The 21,207-nt window shown below is 30.5% G+C and overlaps 2 protein-coding genes across 2 annotated transcripts; one reads left to right on the forward strand and one right to left on the reverse strand.

Annotated features, from left to right (window-relative positions):
* Window positions 1-12,318, reverse strand: LOC129909617 (uncharacterized). The gene is made up of 10 exons (XM_055986689.1): window positions 12,282-12,318; window positions 11,980-12,191; window positions 11,770-11,923; window positions 2,409-2,650; window positions 2,154-2,286; window positions 1,913-2,093; window positions 1,615-1,848; window positions 598-970; window positions 387-518; window positions 1-243 (listed from the first exon to the last, which is right to left on the reverse strand). The coding sequence occupies exons 1-10, from the start codon at window positions 12,310-12,312 to the stop codon at window positions 1-3; spliced, it is 1,935 nt and encodes a 644-aa protein (XP_055842664.1). The 5' UTR covers window positions 12,313-12,318.
* A 4,314-nt stretch (window positions 12,319-16,632) lies between these two features.
* On the forward strand, window positions 16,633-20,877 carry LOC129909618 (uncharacterized). Its single transcript, XM_055986690.1, has 10 exons — window positions 16,633-16,678; window positions 16,746-16,960; window positions 17,017-17,170; window positions 18,374-18,615; window positions 18,738-18,870; window positions 18,931-19,111; window positions 19,178-19,411; window positions 19,991-20,363; window positions 20,425-20,556; window positions 20,689-20,877. Exons 1-9 carry the CDS (start codon window positions 16,633-16,635, stop codon window positions 20,536-20,538), a joined length of 1,692 nt encoding a protein of 563 aa, XP_055842665.1. The 3' UTR covers window positions 20,539-20,556; window positions 20,689-20,877.
* Window positions 20,878-21,207: the final 330 nt, after the last annotated feature.

Genomic DNA, 21,207 nt, shown 5'->3' on the forward strand with positions numbered 1-21,207 from the left:
TTAATTGTTAAAAGTAAGTTTTTCTTGAGAATTTGTGGTTCTATTGATGAAACCCTTGCTTCTTTTAGCAATTATTTCCCATATCAATACCACCAATGCAGTACCATATCCAATTGCAAGAGTCCATAATGGTCCCGAAATATTCGCAACGGTAAGTGGAATTGGTGGGTACTTTTTAAGATGTCCCGATGCCAAATCAAACATTATTCTTTGAGTTTTTCTATCCAAAAAGTAATAAACATGCTGAAAAGTAAAGATATTGGTTATTTAAATATATCTAGCAAAATAAAAAAAATTATACAAAGGCTTCTTTACAGCTTTATAGAAGCAAAATTGTTAGTTTCTCAACTAAATGTCTTGAGTTTTTAAAACTCGAACATTCTCACCTTCCTTTCCCAAAAATTGTACAATCCATGTTCCAAACACCATAAAATATGCGTATTAAAACTATGCATCATTGCCCACCCTTTAATAGAAACTCCTCTCGAATAATCATAATACAAATCATCTTTCGTCATCTGTTATTTTAAAAATTATTAATTTCATCAAAATTTTAATTTTAAGTAAAAAAAAAAAAAAAATCTAAAAGAAACCAACAATTAACTGATCCAAATTGCCATTCCTGACAAAATCACCAAAACTATAAATCCCACCATGCAACCGTTCCAATCCGATACCAAAGTCACCCTTATAAGTTGCATCCCTCAACTCTTCATTACTCTTTTCAACAAATTTTTCTCTCATCGTCTTCTCATGCGGAATATTTGAATAGAGTATGGTATAGATCCAAGCTCTTGACGGAGAACCCCAGTTCCAATCGGTATCGGCAAACTTTTGTATAGTATCGACAGGTTCAGTAAAAGCTGGGATTGTTAGGAGTGATTTTAATTGGCCACTATAAGTGTTTTCCAATGTTAGACCAGCTAAGAGTAAAGTACTCAAAAAGAATCGTGCAGCGAAGCGATCCAATCTATTAATTAATAAAAAATATAAATTAAAAACATTAGATGATTTTGAGGAACATTTTTAAATATTTACTGTATACCAACACAGAAAAAAAACTATGGGTTTCTGACGGGATTCTACGAAGAAATTTTTACCTAAAATCATAAAAAAAACTCGAAATGAATAAAAATAGAAATTACATATGTATTTAAAAAAAAATAAAAAAAAAATTCGTGACCGCCCGCACCACAGTCGTACACGCTTTCATTTTATATGAAAAATTTCGAAGCGCCATGATAAATAATTTTTAATTGAAAAATGAAAAAAAAAAAACTATCCGATAAGAAGTAGATTTGAACCGAGAAAAGAATTTTTAATCATGGTGCGGATGTTGTGCGGCGGTGATGCGGCGGAATAGAAATTTTTGACTATGGTGCATATTTGGTGCTCCGGAATAGAAATTTCTTATCACCGTGTAGGTGTGGTGCAGCGCATTAAAAATTTTTTGATCTTGGTGCGGACGTGGTGCGGCGAAACAGAAATTACTCGATGTGGTGCGGCTTTAAAAAACCCGTTCCGGAGTTGTGCGACTCTCAAAAAACCGTGCTGCGGAATTAAAATTTTAATCGGGTTTAACTGTGGTGAGGGAACACTCTGTAATACACTTACTTTGACTGCGAAAATGATTGTTGAAAAAATATAGCAACCATTTGAAACTGAGTTAACTCATACGAGGATACATGATCGAAATGGTGTTCTTTCAAGTCGTTTTCATGTTCCATTACAAAATTAAAATACATTATCACATGCATTACAATGGCACTAGCAAAAATCGACACAATTATCAAAGTCCATATAATTTTGTTGAAGGGTAAAATTATAGTCATATAAGCTGGATAAGGTCTGTTAATAGATTTTTAAAAAATGTTTAACTTCTTATTTTGTTTAAATAAAAAAAAATAAATACTTTGGAGCTGGCGCAAGTATTGGAACTGCTGATTTAGCAATTGCAAATGAAGTTTCAAAAACATGATTAAACCAATTGTAAACGCATCCAATTCCAAATTCAGTTTCATGTCGATGAACAGATCCAAGCATTCCATCTGATGAACCATTTTCATAAATATCACCCCAATTATCGTTACCGTCTGTAGAAAATCTCTTATTCTTAATCAAAATTATTAAAATCAATAATTCTGAAAACTCACATGGAATAACTTTTAAAGTGCAATTTCTGAGTTGACAAAATGACAAAACAATATCAGCTTCAGTTCCGGTATAAATAACACTTTTCTTTGGTTGCATTGGATCTATATTATCCACATCCCCTAAACCTTCAGGCTACAAAATAATTTAAACTCAATTAGTAAGGTTTAAATTAAGTACTTTAAACTTTATGTTTTCAAACAAATCTATTTTGAATCTCAAGATAATTACTATACAACATAATAAAACTTAATTACCACAGAATAACTAACAACATACGGAATGTATGTGACTGATGAAACTTCCAAAACTCTCCCAGCCATATTTAGAATTTTATTTGGGTATAGTTCAACATTCTGGGCAAATTTTCCATTCCCCAAATAAGTATCCAAATGCATTGGTTTAAGGTTATCTGAAGGACCGATAAACTTTTGTGTCCATAAAGTTAAATTAGAAGTGTTTCTTGCATAACACGAAACAAAAAGGTGGTGAGGATAAACTGTAAAGTAAACCAAAATTAAAAAAAAAAAAAAATAAGAAAAATTTTATATTGTTAAGATTCAGAAAGTTTTTTAATTCCTTTAACCGTTTGAAAAAAGGGAAAACAAAATGTTTAAATGAAGATGGTTTTTGATAGTCATACCGCTTTTTATCTGTGGGCTAATGTCCTGCAAAAAAGAATTTTTTTTTTTTTTAACTAAAAACAAAATTTCCAATTTTTGTTTTCCAATTTTTTTTTTTTTTGTTTCAATCGTTTTTTTGTTAGTTCAAATACGTAGTTCATTTTTTGTTTTAGCAATTTTCCAAAGCCAAATTAAGTTAAGCAAATTTAAAATTTGAACTAGAATTATTATTTTTTTTTAATTTTTGAAAATGTTAAAACATCACGATGTTCTTTGCAAATGCATTTTCGAGTTGATACTCTTACTGTAAAACATTGAAACTGACTCAGATTTATGTATAAAATGGTTAAATATTCGATTTAAAAAATTGGAAAACACAAATTGAGAATTTTTTATTTTTATTTTATTTGAAAAAAAAAAGAAATTTCGAAAGCGATATCTCAATTCTTTCGGAACAGTTATTGGAACACTTTTTAAAAGTTGAAAAAAAAAAAAATACAAACACTAAAAAATTAAAAAAAAGAGGTGCCAGATTTTTTTTCGAAATACCTATTGATCTTAGAGGTCCAAAAGATTGGAATATCATTATGAACAAGATATTAAGCCCGGAAACATTAAATTTTCGAAAAAATGGGGACTTGGTCAAAAGCGGTTTTTTTGGCTCTTAAGACCCCAATTTTTAAAATTTTTTCAAAAATATTGGAATACTTCAGAACGAATCGGAAAAAAGTGAAACAACTTTCAAAAATATCAACTAACTAGTTTATCACACTCATTTCATTTACATTTACATTTCATTTCTTTTTTTTTTTGAAAAAAATCGAATTTTTGATAACGAGTCATTGAGTTTAGATGTTTATTAATAAGTTAGATTAGATTAGATTCTTCCTTTATTCATTAGATAAATTACAATTTTTTTTTCTTTTGGAAATACGGACATGACAATGCTGCCGTCTGCCGGAAATGACATTTCAGAAAAATAAATAAAATTATATAAAGAGAAGATGTATCAAAAAGATTTACAATAAATTTGAAATAATAAATTAGATAAATAAATATTATACAAAATATTAGACAAAAGCTTATATTAACATAGATATAAGGAATAAATTTGTATGTATATAATTTTAAATTTTAAGTATTAAATATTAAATTTTTAATTTTAAAATTTTAAATTTTTTAAATTTTCAATTACTTAAAAATTTTAATATTTTTTAAAATTTTTTAAATGTTTTAAGTTTTTTTTTTTTTGTTTTTTAATTTTTTAAAAATTTTTTTAAATTATGGAAGAGCGAGAAACGTTTGAGCAATTTTAATGATTTGCAACATAAACACTAGTAATTTTAATGATTTAAAACATAAAAAATATATAAAAAGAATATCAATTTTAATGATTTGAAACATAAAGATTTGATTAAAAGCAATAATTTGCAGCCCTTAAATTGAATAGAGACTTGTTGTAAGAACTAATTTAACAATAACGAACGATAAAATTCCAAACTTTTCAAAAAATTATTTATGAAAAAATTAATTTTTTTTTTAATGTTCTAACGATTTGAAAAATCTTTTTTAAAAATCTATCTTAATAAATAAAAAATCAAATTTATGATGCTGCTTATTTCCTTAAGAACGAGTTTTCGGAATTGATTTTTTTTGTTTTAAATAAAAAAATGATTTTTTTTCGGGTTGGGGTCAAAATTCTGCCGGGGTCAAAATTCTTTTGTCAAAATTCTGCTTTCAAAATTCTGCTTTACAAAATTCTGCTTTCAAAATTCTGCTTTTCAAAATTCTGTTTTTCAAAATTCTGCAAAAAATTAAAAAAGGGTTTGGAAAATGTTAAAAAGCGCGCGCTATGGAAGAGCGAGAAACGTTTGAGCAATTTTAATGATTTGCAACATAAAAACTAGTAATTTTAATGATTTAAAACATAAAAAAAATATAAAAAGAATATCAATTTTAATGATTTGAAACATAAAGATTTGATTTGATCAATTGATCAATTTTAATGATTTGAAACATAAAGATTTGATTAAAAGCAATAATTTGCAGCCCTTAAATTGAATAGAGACTTGTTGTAAGAACTAATTTAACAATAAAGAACGATAAAATGCCAAACTTTTCAAAAAATTATTTATGAAAAAAATAATTTTTTTTTAAATGTTCTAACGATTTGAAAAATCTTTTTTAAAAATCTATCTTAATAAATAAAAAAATCAAATTTATGATGCTGTTTATTTCCTTAAGAACGAGTTTTCGGAATTGATTTTTTTTGTTTTAAATAAAAAAATGATTTTTTTTCGGGTTGGGGTCAAAATTCTGCCGGGGTCAAAATTCTTTTGTCAAAATTCTGCTTTCAAAATTCTGCTTTACAAAATGCTGCTTTCAAAATTCTGCTTTTCAAAATTCTGTTTTTCAAAATTCTGTTTTTCAAAATTCTGCTTTTCAAAATTCTGTTTTGCAAAAATTTGTAAAATCATCTTCTTGAAAAATTTTCTGCTTATTTGATTACTTACCTTCACAGGGGCGGACTGGGTGTCAAAGGGCCTCCCGGGACTTTAAGGAAAAGGGCCACAAATACATAATTCACTTTTAAAATTTTTAAAAAGAAAAGTTGATAAGCAGAAACTGTTTCTTGATATAAAGTTTTTTTCACGTTTATTGATCTATAATCTGTGAACAGGCGGATAAATTTATTTGAGTGATTAAAAATTAAAAAAATGTACAGGGCTAAGTTATATAACATTCATTTTAAAACGTTAAGTGGGTGTTACTTTCAGTTAAGTCAAAAGAAAGTACACTCCGCTTCAACTGAATAAGCACACAAATTTTCAAAGGTATTTTGTCCATTTTTTCCTAAGATTGTTCTTTCATGTAACATTTGATGATGTTTACAGTTAGCTTACGATGTTGAGAAACCAAATCAGAAAGAATAATTCTCAAAGTACCGCTATTTTTTTTCGTGTTCTCTTACAAAGCGTCCCGTATGGAAAAATGCAGTTTTTTTTTGCGTCAACTGAATAGACACACGGTCTTTCAAGGTCAATATCTTCGCTGTTTATGGGAGTTTTGAGGTGTTTGGCATACCAAATCAAAGGTTGAAATTTTCTCAGTGAGATTTTGTCATTTAATTAAAATTTAATAAAAAGTAGTAGATTAAAAGCTTTGAATACTGTCGACAGAGCTAAAATTAATTTGTTAACGGAACAAGTAATGACCGGGTCTGCTATAGCTACCAAAATTGATCGGAGTTTTAGTGTGTTGCCTATTCGTACCTCAAAAATAAAAGTTCGTACAGGAATAATATGAATTAAGGTAAAAAACGGCAAAAATAGCAGTTAATCGACGAGAAATTTTGAGATCTGCCTCCAATTCATTTGACTCTGGGGCAAAAATCAAACAAAAAGCTTGTGTTTCTGCAAGTGTTTCAACACTCCGCAGAGTAATTAACAGCACGGATCATTTTAGCCCATTAAAAGTCCAAAAGAAACCAACTTTAAACAAGCAACAAAAAGGTATTCGTTTAGAATTTTCTAGACTCCATATGAGCTGGAAAAATGAGTGACGCAAAGTGGTTTTTCTCATTTGAAAAAGTTTAATTTTGATGGATTCATAATTGAAGTCATCGGGGCCATCAAAATTGACCTTTTTTAAATGAAAAAAAACCACTTTGCGTCACTCATTTTTCCAGCTCATATGGAGTCTAGAAAATTCTAAACGAATACCTTTTTGTTGCTTGTTTAAAGTTGGTTTCTTTTGGACTTTTAATGGGTTAAAATGATCCGTGCTGTTAATTACTCTGCGGAGTGTTGAAACACTTGCAGAAACACCAGCTTTTTGTTTGATTTTTGCCCCAGAGTCAAATGAATTGGAGGCAGATCTCAAAATTTCTCGTCGATTAACTGCTATTTTTGCCGTTTTTTACCTTAATTCATATTTTTCCTGTACGAACTTTTATTTTTGAGGTACGAATAGGCAACACACTAAAACTCCGATCAATTTTGGTAGCTATAGCAGACCCGGTCAGTTCTTGTTCCGTTAACAAATTAATTTTAGCTCTGTCGACAGTATTCAAAGCTTTTAATCTACTACTTTTTTTTAAATTTTAATTAAATGACAAAATCTCACTGAGAACATTTCAACCTTTGATTTGGTATGCCAAACACCTCAAAACTCTCATAAACAGCGAAGATATTGACCTTGAAAGACCGTGTGTCTATTCAGTTGACGCAAAAAAAAACTGCATTTTTCCATACGGGACGCTTTGTAAGCGAACACGAAAAAAAATAGCGGTACTTTGAGAATTATTCTTTCCGATTTGGTTTCTCAACATCGTAAGCTAACTGTAAACATCATCAAATGTTACATGAAAGATCAATCTTAGGAAAAAATGGACAAAATAGCTTTGAAAATTTGTGTGCTTATTCAGTTGAAGCGGAGTGTATGTATTCTTTATATATCTAATATAAGGTCTTTATATATCAATATATCGAATGTCACTTTTCATAAATGTCCACCTCTTCCAAAAATACAAATACAAATCGAAAAAATCTTTATCTTAATTTGTTTGACTAATGTAGAATGTTATTATTATTATTTAATCTCAACACAACGTTCTAGAATGATATTATAGCCCAGGCAAATTAGTAAATCAAATCGCATTTTTCGCAGGACTAAATTTTTTTCGTGGAATGTATTTTCGTGAATGTCCTTATCATAAAAGTCAATTTTTTGGGATGGTAGGATGTCCAAAGCAGCCGCCATCTTGGAAAAGAGATTGGTACCATTTATATTTAATAGCTCCATTTTTACTCATTTTAACAGTCTTATTCACAATAAAATTATCTAAAAAATGATGTTCTAACGAATTCCGTGGCTATATTAAATTCAATATTATAACTGGTTCCGGTTTGTCTCGAAAGGTGGGGACAAATTGACATTTTTACTTGCGATATTGTACTATAGGGCAAGTTAAAAATTCGAAAAAATAATCGGACTTGAGATAACAATCAGACATGACATTAAGATGATAGAGCATGCTAAAAAAGTGGGTCCCGCTATTCTGGTCTGTCTGTCCGTCTGTAAGTACCGCAAGTTATAGCCTAAACTAATAGAGCGATTTTTTTCAAACTTGGTAGTTAATAGTTTTGGGTGATTCCCTGGAGGACAAATTGAAATTTTATTTAGGGCCAAAACTAACCGTACCTACCTGTCTTTTGAAAAATCGATTTTTTGAAAACGGGTTGATATATTTTATGGAAATTTCGTTTTATTATTTCTTATAAATGGCATACCAACTATATTTTTTGAAAATGTTAGAAAAATTTTATATATAAAAAATTATTTTTTATAAAACGGCTTTAACGATTTTCGAATTTTTTTCTGAAAGTTCCTTTTCATGGAAGATATCAAATAGCATAGGTACTTAGTTTTGCGTAAAAGATCATTTAAAACGGTGTTTAATTAATTACAAAAACAGATTTTATTTATTTTGACGACTTATAGAATTCCTTAAAAGTATCAAATTTTAATTTTCCCTAATTTTGTTCAGGGGGCCTATTACATAATACGAAACGAACGGCAAAACAACGATAGCCACGACAAACGATAGTCGCGACAAAGAGCGACTATAAAACGATAACGCATAAAAGAAATTGTACCAGATGAAACAGGAAAAAAAAATCCTTTTTCAAGCGCAACTAACTTCACTCCTATTTGTGACTGTCAAAATTGGCTCAGTAAACAAACGAAAAAAAAGTAAATTAAATTTCTAAACTTTGCTAAAAATGTGTTTTCAGAGTGTATTTGTAGATTTTTCACAAGTGGACATAAATAAGAAAATACCTAATATAATTATACTTGTGTTTAAAAGAACGTACGCGCTTTTCCAGCCATCGATGTATTTTTCCGGAGGTGCACTTGCATTGAGAGTGTCTGCGAAAATGTTCCAAAGCAATTTGGATTTAGCCTTGGCTTGGACTTGGGTGTTTGGCAAGGTCGGGATTGTTTTCCATACATGTGATAAGAAAATCCATTTGTTAACGGCCTATTAAATGTATAACATATTTTATTATTTTCATACTTCATTTCCAAATACAATGTATTCACATCGAAAGAGGGCCTACATTGACTAAAGCGCCACAAACAAAATTCGGTGGGCCTTCAAAGATCTATAGGGGGCCTACATTTACTAAAATGTCCACAAGAATAATTCTGTGAACCTTGAAAGATCGAAAGGAGGCCTACATTGACTAAAGGGACACAAACAAAATTCGGTGGGCCTTCAAAGATTTATAATGGGCCTACATTTACTAAAAGGGCCACAAGCATAATTCTGTGAACCTTGAAAGATCGAAAGGAGGCCTACATTGACTAAAGGGCCACAAACAAAATTCGGTGGGCCTTCAAAGATCTATAATGGGCCTACTTTTACTAAAAGGGCCACAAGCATAATTCTGTGAACCTTGAAAGATCGAAAGAGGGCCTACATTGACTAAAGGGCCACAAACAAAATTCGGTGGGCCTTCAAAGATCTATAGGGGGCCTACATTTACTAAAACGGCCACAAGCATAATTCTGTGAACCATGAAAGATCGAAAGGAGGGCCAAAAACAAAATTCGGTGGGCCTTCAAAGATCTATAGGGGGCCTACATTTACTAAAATGGCCACAAGAATAATTCTGTGAACCTTGAAAGATCGAAAGGAGGCCTACATTGACTAAAGGGACACAAACAAAATTCGGTGGGCCTTCAAAGATTTATAATGGGCCTACATTTACTAAAAGGGCCACAAGCATAATTCTGTGAACCTTGAAAGATCGAAAGAGGGCCTACATTGACTAAAGGGCCACAAAAAAAATTCGGTGGGCCTTCAAAGATCTATAGGGGGCCTACATTTACTAAAACGGCCACAAGCATAATTCTGTGAACCTTGAAAGATCGAAAGGAGGCCTACATTGACTAAAGGGCCACAAACAAAATTCGGTGGGCCTTCAAAGATCTATAATGGGCCTACTTTTACTAAAAGGGCCACAAGCATAATTCTGTGAACCTTGAAAGATCGAAAGAGGGCCTACATTGACTAAAGGGCCACAAACAAAATTCGGTGGGCCTTCAAAGATCTATAGGGGGCCTACATTTACTAAAACGGCCACAAGCATAATTCTGTGAACCATGAAAGATCGAAAGGAGGGCCAAAAACAAAATTCGGTGGGCCTTCAAAGATCTATAGGGGGCCTACATTTACTAAAATGGCCACAAGAATAATTCTGTGAACCTTGAAAGATCGAAAGGAGGCCTACATTGACTAAAGGGACACAAACAAAATTCGGTGGGCCTTCAAAGATTTATAATGGGCCTACATTTACTAAAAGGGCCACAAGCATAATTCTGTGAACCTTGAAAGATCGAAAGAGGGCCTACATTGACTAAAGGGCCACAAAAAAAATTCGGTGGGCCTTCAAAGATCTATAGGGGGCCTACATTTACTAAAACGGCCACAAGCATAATTCTGTGAACCTTGAAAGATCGAAAGGAGGCCTACATTGACTAAAGGGCCACAAACAAAATTCGGTGGGCCTTCAAAGATCTATAATGGGCCTACTTTTACTAAAAGGGCCACAAGCATAATTCTGTGAACCTTGAAAGATCGAAAGAGGGCCTACATTGACTAAAGGGCCACAAACAAAATTCGGTGGGCCTTCAAAGATCTATAGGGGGCCTACATTTACTAAAACGGCCACAAGCATAATTCTGTGAACCATGAACGATCGAAAGGAGGGCCAAAAACAAAATTCGGTGGGCCTTCAAAAATCTATAGGGGGCCTACATTTACTAAAATGGCCACAAGAATAATTCTGTGAACCTTGAAAGATAGAAAGGAGGCCTACATTGACTAAAGGGACACAAACAAAATTCGGTGGGCCTTCAAAGATTTATAATGGGCCTACATTTACTAAAAGGGCAACAAGCATAATTCTGTGAACCTTGAAAGATCGAAAGAGGGCCTACATTGACTAAAGGGCCACAAACAAAATTCGGTGGGCCTTCAAAGATCTGTAGGGGGCCTACATTTAATAAAAGGGCCTCAAAAATAATTCTGTGGACCTCGAAAGATTTAAAGGAGGCCACAATATGTTTATATTGACTATCAACCGAGTATTTTATGAGAAAGTTTTGTTTTACAAAATAGAATTTCAAGTGCTTTTAAAAATTTTCTTCTTGCCCGAGGGCCTACCGGGAAAAATCCCGGTTGCCCGGTGGGCCAGTCCGCCCCTGTACCTTCATAATTTGTCATTCTTTGAAAGCAAATTAATTTTTGTTTTATAAATGAATAATTTGAAAATATTAAGAAAAAGTTTTTAATACATTTCCGAAAATAATTAAATTTTTTTTTAATTTATCAAATAAAGATGAATATTCAAAAATTTGAATAAGAAAAGGAATGTTTTGTATCAAACAACATCGGTTCCAATAAGTTAAACATAGGTTTTATTTGAAAGAAAGTCAGTCTATGCATTTTAAAAAATATTTGCGACACTTAAACAAAAAAATTTAGGAAAGTACCAATGTTGAATTACATTAATGAGGTGTATTTTTCTTTAGCCTGTGCATATGCTATACAAAAAAAAACAGAATTGGCAGAATTTTTTTGTTCAAATATAATGCTGGCAGAATTTTGAAAAGCAGAATTTTAAATAGCAGAATTTTGAAAAGCAGAATAGAAAAATAGCAGAATTTTGAAAAGCAGAATTTTGAAGCCAGAATTTTGACCCGATCCCTTTTTTTTCGTATAATTGATCTTTTTACAACCCAGATTTTTGTATGTCATCTTAACTTAATTCATAACTTGAAACGTAATACGCTATATGTACCTATTGCAAGTGAAGAAACAAGATTTATTGTGTTCATTGTACTTGTACGAATGAGCATAGATATTTGTACCTATTGTTGTTGAAAATCCAAAAATAAAAACATTTTCAAAGATTATAATACTTACGTTTTAGTATTTTGTTTATTAAGACATCTTCTGGGTTTTCATCCGCCGACAAAAACAAATATAACTTATCCTTCAAACGTAGCACTGTGTTTTCTGTTGCATACAAACGGGCATCTAGAAACTCAGAGATATTTGGCAATACAGTTATGTATCCCTGTTTATTGACAAAAATAGAGTAGAGTTGTTTATTTTTGACAAAACGAAACCAACCTCTACACCTTTATCCGCATATTTGAGTAGCAATTCACTCAGATTTTCCTGTTTCGCTGTATCAATCCAATGAATGCCAACGAATTGTCCCTGTTGAGTGAGATTTTGAAAGGATGCCTGAACCGAATCCAATAAGAGACCACTTATTTCACTTGTTGACGAAGAATTGTAAGTAATGAGGATACTTAGAAAATTTGAAAAGTATTTGGTGACTGTGGAATATGCAAACAAATATAAAAATAATACCTAACTTGTTTTATTTTTTGTCGAACATGAATATTTTCCATGTAAATATAACTTACTCAAAATACTAACAAGCTTCATGTAACTCATGATGTTTGCTGATATTATGATCTCCCTAAATAACTGTGCTATCCTTTTTATCGAATTTTATTTTGCTAACAAAGAAAGTATTGTTTAGAATTATAATGGATCTATACCATGGCTAATATAAATATAATTGAACTTTCCACAACAAATCATTTATAATTGAAAAGTTTGTTATTTTGTGTCTTCAGGTAATAAGGTAACATGTTGCATAATTCAGGTAAATTGAATTATTTTGCAAGCTCATAAATTATGAAGGAAACAGGTAAAAAACTTTATAAGCATTATGACACGAACAGTATAATTATATTGTTTATAAGAACAAATAAATGAGTGCTTAAATATTGTCCTAACAATTTTTAAATACATTTATCTGATTAAATTATCTACTTTAGATTATTTATGGGAACAATGTCCTTCAAGTGCAAGTAATTTTGTAAGAAAAATATGGATTTTTTATAAAATATGCAAATTTTTTTTGTTAAATGTATCTTCAACGTTTTATGGGGTCCAAACTTTGCAAAATTCAAAATTCCATACAATTAGTACTATTTTCTTAATTTTTCAGAATACTGCAAAAAAAAAACTTAGATATCTGACTGTTAGAAATAAGTAGTACGATAAACTGCAACTAAAGCTGAAGTCTGACTATAATTTTAAATTTTTTATTTTTTTTTTTGGGTTTTTTTATGAAAATGAAATGAAGTTCACTTATTTTAAGCGGAAATCATATTGTTTTAAGAAGGTGGGATTTAAGGAGGCCATTATCTTATTTATATCCTCTAAGGCGGGACAAAGCTCGCCGGGTCAGCTAGTTTATGTATAAAAAAAAGTACTAAACCTCATTTTAAATGAATTTGATCACCAATATTAGTTAGAATTTTTATAACAAAACATTTAAAAAGCGTTAGAGCCGTTTTTTTAACAAAAGTTTTTAACATGTACAAATTTTTAAACATTTAAAAATAAAAGAAGAGCGTTTTGATAAATATCTTACAAGCAGAAAAATAATGGACCTACCGAGAGGTTTTTTCGGTGGGTTAAAATAAAATGTGTTAAAAATAACGTAGTCTTGGTTAAAAACTACGTAGTTCTCATTGCTAAAATCAACGTAGTCGCCTCGGTTAAGTTAAATTATTTAAAATTACCATTTTAGAAGGTTATTTTAACCGATCAACTTGTTTATATTGATCAAGAAAATCGGTTAAAATTTGAGATTTTAGTAAAATTCAACCGAAAAAGTGGGTAAGATTAAACAATTTTGAATAATCGAATCGACTCGTGTATTTTTAACCGGGGTTAGTTTGCAGGGTCTATATTAACAATCTCTCTCTGTTAATTTTACACGAGTTTTACGTTGTTTTTAAACGATCATTTTTTTGCGTGTAGTTTAGTCATAATGTATTTTGTATATTGTTACCATTCTAAATGAATTATTGTCAATTATTTTAAATCAATCACTGGTGTCACTCTTTTAATGTTACCCGTTAATTAACCTGTTCTTCGCTTTTATAGAATTTTTTTTTTTAATTTTAGTAGTTTACAACGATGCAGTGTTGTAACATTGAAAATCGTGTCGCTGTAATCGTCCTATACAAGTGTAATTAATTTCAAAAGATGACATTTTTCGAACGTTACGCAGCGCAGCTTGGATTCACTCGCTTTTTTATACCATACTATTAAATTATTCATCACATTTGTGCGAAAGTCTAATGTGATAAAATAAAATTTTCCGTCTGTTTAAAATAATTACCACAAATGTTTGATAAATTAGCATCACTTTGAAGGAATGACTGACGTTCTGTCATTTTTTTTTGTATTTATTTAGTGTGTGCTTTATTAAAAAAAAAAAAATTAAATGAAAATAATACTATTATAATAGTATCTCCCCATGTTTATGTGGGAGGGGCAGTTTTCTAAAAAAAAAATATCAAAACAAAAAAAAAATTATTAAAAAACAACGGCAACACTTACAGTGATAAATGATACCATTTCCGAAAGGAAAAATTGTACATTTAATTTTAATTTCTAAATCAATATATTATAAAAAATAATTTTTGAAATAATCGATTTCAAAGTTAAAAATAGGTGAAAAAAAATTTTAAAACTCATTTTATACTATTTTTGTCCAGACCGTGAATTTAAATAAAGAAATTACTCACATAGAAAACTGTCTCAATTGATTCCGTATCAATGGGTGAAAACTATATGTTTCTATGTCTTCTAGTTTTTGAGAAAATTGAAAAATTATTTTACCAGTTTTTTCTTTTTTCAAAATATTTTTTGTTTTTATTTGTTTTTATTTTATGGTATCATTTATCACTGTAAGTGTTGCCGTTGTTTTTTAATAATTTGTTTTTGTTTTGAAAATTTTTTTTTTAGAAAACTGCCCCTCCCACCTAAACTGGGGGAGATAGACCCCTCTCCCAAAGAAAAAAATGTTTGTATTGAACTCCTCTACAAAAACCCGTTATCAAATCCTGTCGCCCAAGTTATCCTACTACATGCCAAAACAACATTTTTGTTCTATACCTAAAAGTTCGAATTTCTGTATCTGGGTTGAAATCGTAAAATTTTTTTTTAAACTGATTTTCATAAAAAATACCTCGTTTGATTTGGAAATAAATATTATTTTAGAATATATTTTTAAAACAGCATGTTGTTGTGAAAATATATACTTTAATTTGATGTCGAAGTTGGGTAAATGACGAAAAAAATGGAATTTTTGAACTTTGACAGCTTATAAATTCTAGGTGGTTTAGCCGAGATACACGTTTTATACATTTTTAAAAAGGTATATTTATATTTCTCCTATCAGAAACTGTAAAAAAATCGAAAATGGGTAAAAATTTGACAAAGCTAGATTTTTTTCAATGGTTGAAGGTCAAAAAAACCGTTTTTTGCCCCTAACTCCAGATTTTGGGGGTGTTAGGGACTTTTTAAATACCTTTTCGTAATCAGTGCGACTAGCTCTACAAAACGTGATAGGTCTCCGCCCGCGTATATTTTAAAACCTCATTTTTGTAACACCGTGTTATTAGTCAAATTAGTCCAAAATATGGTCATGAAATCGTGTTTTTCGCCCGACAAAATGTTTGTCTTAATTTTTATTTTTTTAAATGTTTTTCTTTCTAATCCATGTGCGGTCTGGTTTATTAATAAGTAAATAAATTAAGATTTTTATTTCCATTTTATTAGCAAGAAAATAGTGTTCTTCATCATTTAAATAGCATATCATTAAACCAGATCCTCATTGTTTAAACATTTGAATCCCTTTCACTACTATCTTTGAGGTGGTATCATGCGGTGCAAGGAACTAAAAGTCCACGGGAACTAAGTCCATTGAGGGAGTTAGTTAGATTCACTTTAGTAAAAAGGAGTTAGTTCCCATGCTAGGTGGGAATCTAATTCCGAAAAAAAATTATTGTTTTTGTTCCCTCTGAATGTTATATTAAGTCCCACTTTCATCACGAAGATGTTAAATAGGTTGAAAAGGAATCACTTTTTTACAGAATATTGACAAGCATTATACATCATTTCGAGATTCGGTTTTAAAAATTCTGCAAATGGTTCAGTGTATTAACTGCCACGGACTTTATCCCCGTGGTTGCAAATTCCTTTTAATTTGAATTAAACACCCGCAGGGAAACGCACAGTTTAGTTAAAAAACCATTGGTGACTTATGTCTCAGTAGTGTGGAACATAAGTCCCGAATTCAATTCGTATGGGACATAAGTCCCAAATTTGACTTATGACCCAGTATATTGGGAAAAGTAGGACATAAAATCCACCAGTAAAGTAGAACATACGCCCCGAAAAACAAATTCGGGTACAATGGCAATTTTTTTTTAACTAAAAAGTGCTTTTACGAAAAATCACGCGATTCTTATTTGATTAAATCTTTGTTGAAAATAAGTTATCTATTTATTTTATTGAGTGTTTACTAGGTTTCCAATAGGTAGAGACTGAAGTTCAATCCCATCATTGACTGAATTAGATTTCGTTCACCCATTTAAATTATTTCTAGTTTTTCCTTATAAACAATAATCCTGTTCGTGTCATAATGCTTATAAAAAGTTTTTTTTTAGCTCTTTCTTCATAATTTATTAGCTTGCAAAATATTTCAATGTACCTGAATTATACAAAATGTTACCAAATCCAAATAAGGGGTACAGGGTACAGGTACAAAATAACAAACTTTTCAATTATAAATGATTTGTTGTGGAAAGTTCAATTATATTTATTTTAGCCATATCTGTATGATATTATTTGTTGGCTAAATAAAATCCGATAAAAAGGATAGCACAGTTACTCTGGGAGATCATAATGTCAGCAATCATCATGAGTTACATGAAGCTTGTTAGTATTTTGAGTAAGTTATTTTTACATGGGAAAAAAACAAGACATTATTTTTATATTTTTGTTTGCATATTCCACAGTCACCAAATACTTTTCAAATTTTCTAAGTATCCTCATTACTTACAATTCTTCTTCAACAAGTGAAATAAGTGGTCTCTTATTGGATTCGGTTCAGGCATCCTTTCAAAATCTCACTCAACAGGGACAATTCGTTATTGGCATTCATTGGATTGATACAGCGAAACAGGAAAATCTGAGTGAATTGCTACTCAAATATGCGGATATAGGTGTAGAGGTTGGTTTCGTTTTGTCAAGAATAAACAATTTTATTCTATTTTTGTCAATAAACAGGGATACATAACTGTATTGCCAAATATCTCTGAGTTCCTAGATGCCCGTTTGTATGCAACAGAAAACACAGTGCTACGTTTGAAGGATAAGTTATATTTGTTTTTGTCGGCGGATGAAAACCCAGAAGATGTCTTAACAAACAAAATTTTGAAACGTAAGTTTATATTTATATTAAATTTTTGGTAGTACGTTAAAAAATGGTGGTTTTAAGAACTCCCCTTTTTTTGAAAATTTAATTTTTAAAAGTTTTTTACATATTTTTTTTAAATTCACAAAAGTGGTCAAACACCATTGTTCCGAGAAATTAGGGTCGTTAATTTGTATTTTTTAAAGATACCGCTTTCGAAACTTTTTTTTCAAAAATGTTAAAAAAAAATATTCCAATTTTTGTTTTCCAATTTTTTTTTATGGAATATTTAACTATGTACAGGGTGGTTCAGGAGGAGGTCGCGGGGCAATTAAAACAAAATTACTTACTTTAAAAAAAAAATTATTTAAAATCATCGTCCTACAAAAAATCAACACCTACAATAACATTCTATACCCTTTTGTAAAGCCAAAAACCTAAAAAATTAAAATAAAGACATTTTATGGCATAGTTTAAATTTAAAACTAATTTTTTTCAAAATTAGCTACATATATGTAATTATAATTAAGTATCTACTAATTTAGTTTTCAAAATTCATGCTCTTATTTGATTTTAAACAAAACAGATAATTGGATCTAAAAATGAAAATTAACTTTTCAGAATCTGATGAATTACACAGCTTTATTTAAAAACAAGATACAAAAACAAATTTTTGGCTTTACAAAAAGGTACAGCACGTTTTTGTTGGTTGATTTTTAATAATTTTTTTTTCAAATTAAGTAACTTTTTTAGAAAATTGCCCCCGTCCCATACATTTTTTTTCTTGTCTTGACTCAACCTACACGCTCTAGCTTTATGGTAATTTCCTCCTGTATATCGTTCCTCTCAATGGTTGCCAACCCAAAAACCAAGTTTCATAGCTTTGGTGTTATAACTTCGATCTTTCATAACTTCGGTTTTTCATAACTTTGACGCACATAACTCTGGTATTCATAACTACGTTGCTCTTTCCACTAAAAACGTGTGACCCAGTCTTACATTTTGTTAAAAATAAGAAAGGATTTTTAGAACATACATATTTGCAGGACATTCACCCAAAGACCAGAGACTATCAAAAACCATCTTCATGGTTATCCTCGTTTCACTAAACTTTAAACATTTGTTACCCGATTTTTCAAATGGCTAGGAATTAGAAAACTTTCTGAATCTTAACAATATAATTGACCATAAGTTTTCCCCTTTTTTTAAAAATATTGGTTTACTTTACAGTTTATCCTCACCATCTTTTTGTTTCGTGTTATGCAAGAAACACTTCTAATTTAACTTTATGGACACAAAAGTTTATCGGTCCTTCAGATAACCTTAAACCAATGCATTTGGATACTTATTTGGGGAATGGAAAATTTGCCCAGAATGTTGAACTATACCCAAATAAAATTCTAAATATGGCTGGGAGAGTTTTGGAAGTTTCATCAGTCACATACATTCCGTATGTTGTTAGTTATTCTGTGGTAATTAAGTTTTATAATGTTGTATAGTAATTATCTTGAGATTCAAAATAGATTTGTTTGAAAACATAAAGTTTAAAGTACTTAATTTAAACCTTACTAATTAACTTAAAATTATGTTGTAGCCTGAAGGTTTGGGGGATGTGGATAATATAGATCCAATGCAACCAAAGAAAAGTGTTATTTATACCGGAACTGAAGCTGATATTGTTTTGTCATTTTGTCAACTCAGAAATTGCACTTTAAAAGTTATCCCATGTGAGTTTTCAGAATTATTGATTTTAATAATTTTGATTAAGAATAAGAGATTTTCTACAGACGGTAACGATAATTGGGGTGATATTTATGAAAATGGTTCATCTGATGGAATGCTTGGCTCTGTGTATCGACATGAAACTGAATTTGGAATTGGTTGCGTCTACAATTGGTTTAGTCATGTTTTTGAAACTTCATTTGCAATTGCTAAATCAGCAATTCCAATACTTGCACCAGCACCAAAGTATTTTTTTTTTTTTTAATTAAACCAGAAAAGGTGAATAATATATTTTTCTTATTTTTTGAACAGACCTTACCCAGCTTATATGACTATAATTTTACCTTTCAACAAAATTATATGGACTTTGATAATTGTGTCGATTTTTGCTAGTGCCATTGTAATGCATGTGATAATGTATTATAATTTTTTGATGGAACATGAAAATGACTTGAAAGAACACCATTTTGATCATGTATCCTCGTATGAGTTGACTCAGTTTCAAATGGTTGCTATTTTTTTTCAACAATCTTTTTCGCAGTCAAAGTAAGTATAATTATATACTATATAGGGTATTCCACCACTACAGTCAAAAACCTGAGTACAAATGATATTACCGCCAGAACCGCACCATGATCAAAATTTTCTAACCCACCTCCAAACCACATCCTGAGCATGGTCAAAAATTTTAATTCCACCGCACCACATACGCACATAATTAAATTTTTTTTTCTTCCGCACAAAATCCACACAATATCCGCACTATGATCAAAAATTCTATTTTTGGTTCGAATCTTTTTCTCATCGGACAGTTTTTTTTAATCCAAAATTATTTATCACGGTGGTGAGCCGAAATTTTCAATATAAAATGAAAGCATGCGGCTGTTGTGCGGCGATATTTTCCGCCAAAAGACGGTGGTGCGGCCTGCGGCTGTGGTGCGGCGGCCAAGAAATGTTTTTTTTTTTGTTCTTTGGTTTTTATGTTTCGACTTAGATTCCCCATAGAAACCCATAATTTTTTGCCTATGTTGGTGACTATGAAACACCCTGTATACATTAAATATTTAAATATTTTCCTCAAAATCATCTAAAGTTTTGAATTTATATTTTTTTATTAACTAATAGATTGGATCGCTTCGCTGCACGATTCTTTTTAAGTACTTTACTCCTCGCTGGTCTAACATTGGAAAACACTTATAGTGGCCAATTAAAATCACTCCTTACAATCCCAGCTTTTACTGAACCTGTCGATACTATACAAAAGTTCGCAGATACTGATTGGAAATGGGGAGCTCCGTCAAGAGCTTGGATCTATACCATACTCTATTCAAATATTCCGCATGAGAAAACAATGAGAGAAAAATTTGTTGACGCGAGCCATGAAGAGTTGAGAGATGCATCTTATAAGGGTGATTTTGGTATCGGATTGGAACGTTTACATGGTGGGATTTATAGTTTTGGTGATTTTGTCAGAGATGGCAATTTGGATCATTTAATTGTTGGTTTTTAATTAAGTTTTGTCAAAATTACAATTTTTAATAAATTAATTTAAATTACAGATGACTAAAGATGATTTGTATTATGATTTTTCGAGGGGATTTTCTATTAAAGGCTGGCCAATGATGCATTCATTTAATACGCATATTTTATGGTGTTTGGAACATGGATTGTAAAATTTTTGGGAAAGGAAGGTAAGACTGTTCATTATCTTAGTAACTCAATACATTTAAGCCTTTATAGAAGCAAGATTATAATTTTTTTAAGTTTCTTTTTTAATTTCTAAAAATATTTTTAGTTGAACTGTATGTAATATTTTCTTTCAGCACGTTTATTACTTTTTGGATAGAAAAACTCAAAGTATAATGTTTGATTTGGCATCGGGACATCTTCAAAAGTATCCACCAATTCCACTTACCGTTGCGAATATTTCAGGACCATTGTGGACTCTTGCTATTGGGTATGGTACTGCATTGGTGGTATTGATATGGGAAATAGTTGCTCAAAAAATCAAGGAGTTCATAAACAGAACCAAAAGCTATCTTTAAAAACTAACTTTCAACAAATAAATAAAATATTAAAAAAAAAAAACACAAAATTTAGAAAAAATAATGATAATTTTGAATTAATAGTAAATTATGAGCCCTGTCACATATATGTTAAATAAATGTTGCACAAACAAACACTTTTTTGTCTTTTTCAACATTAACAATTTTGAAAAAAATTTTTTGTTTATTTTATTCTATTTTTCATCAAAATCAAAAACGTTTACTACGAATTATTTCTTCTTCAAAATTATTTCTAAGCAAAAAAAAAACATTCACCATAAAAAGGTCGAAAAATTA

This window comes from Episyrphus balteatus, chromosome 2, assembly GCF_945859705.1.
Source record: "Episyrphus balteatus chromosome 2, idEpiBalt1.1, whole genome shotgun sequence".
Lineage (NCBI taxonomy): Eukaryota > Metazoa > Arthropoda > Insecta > Diptera > Syrphidae > Episyrphus > Episyrphus balteatus.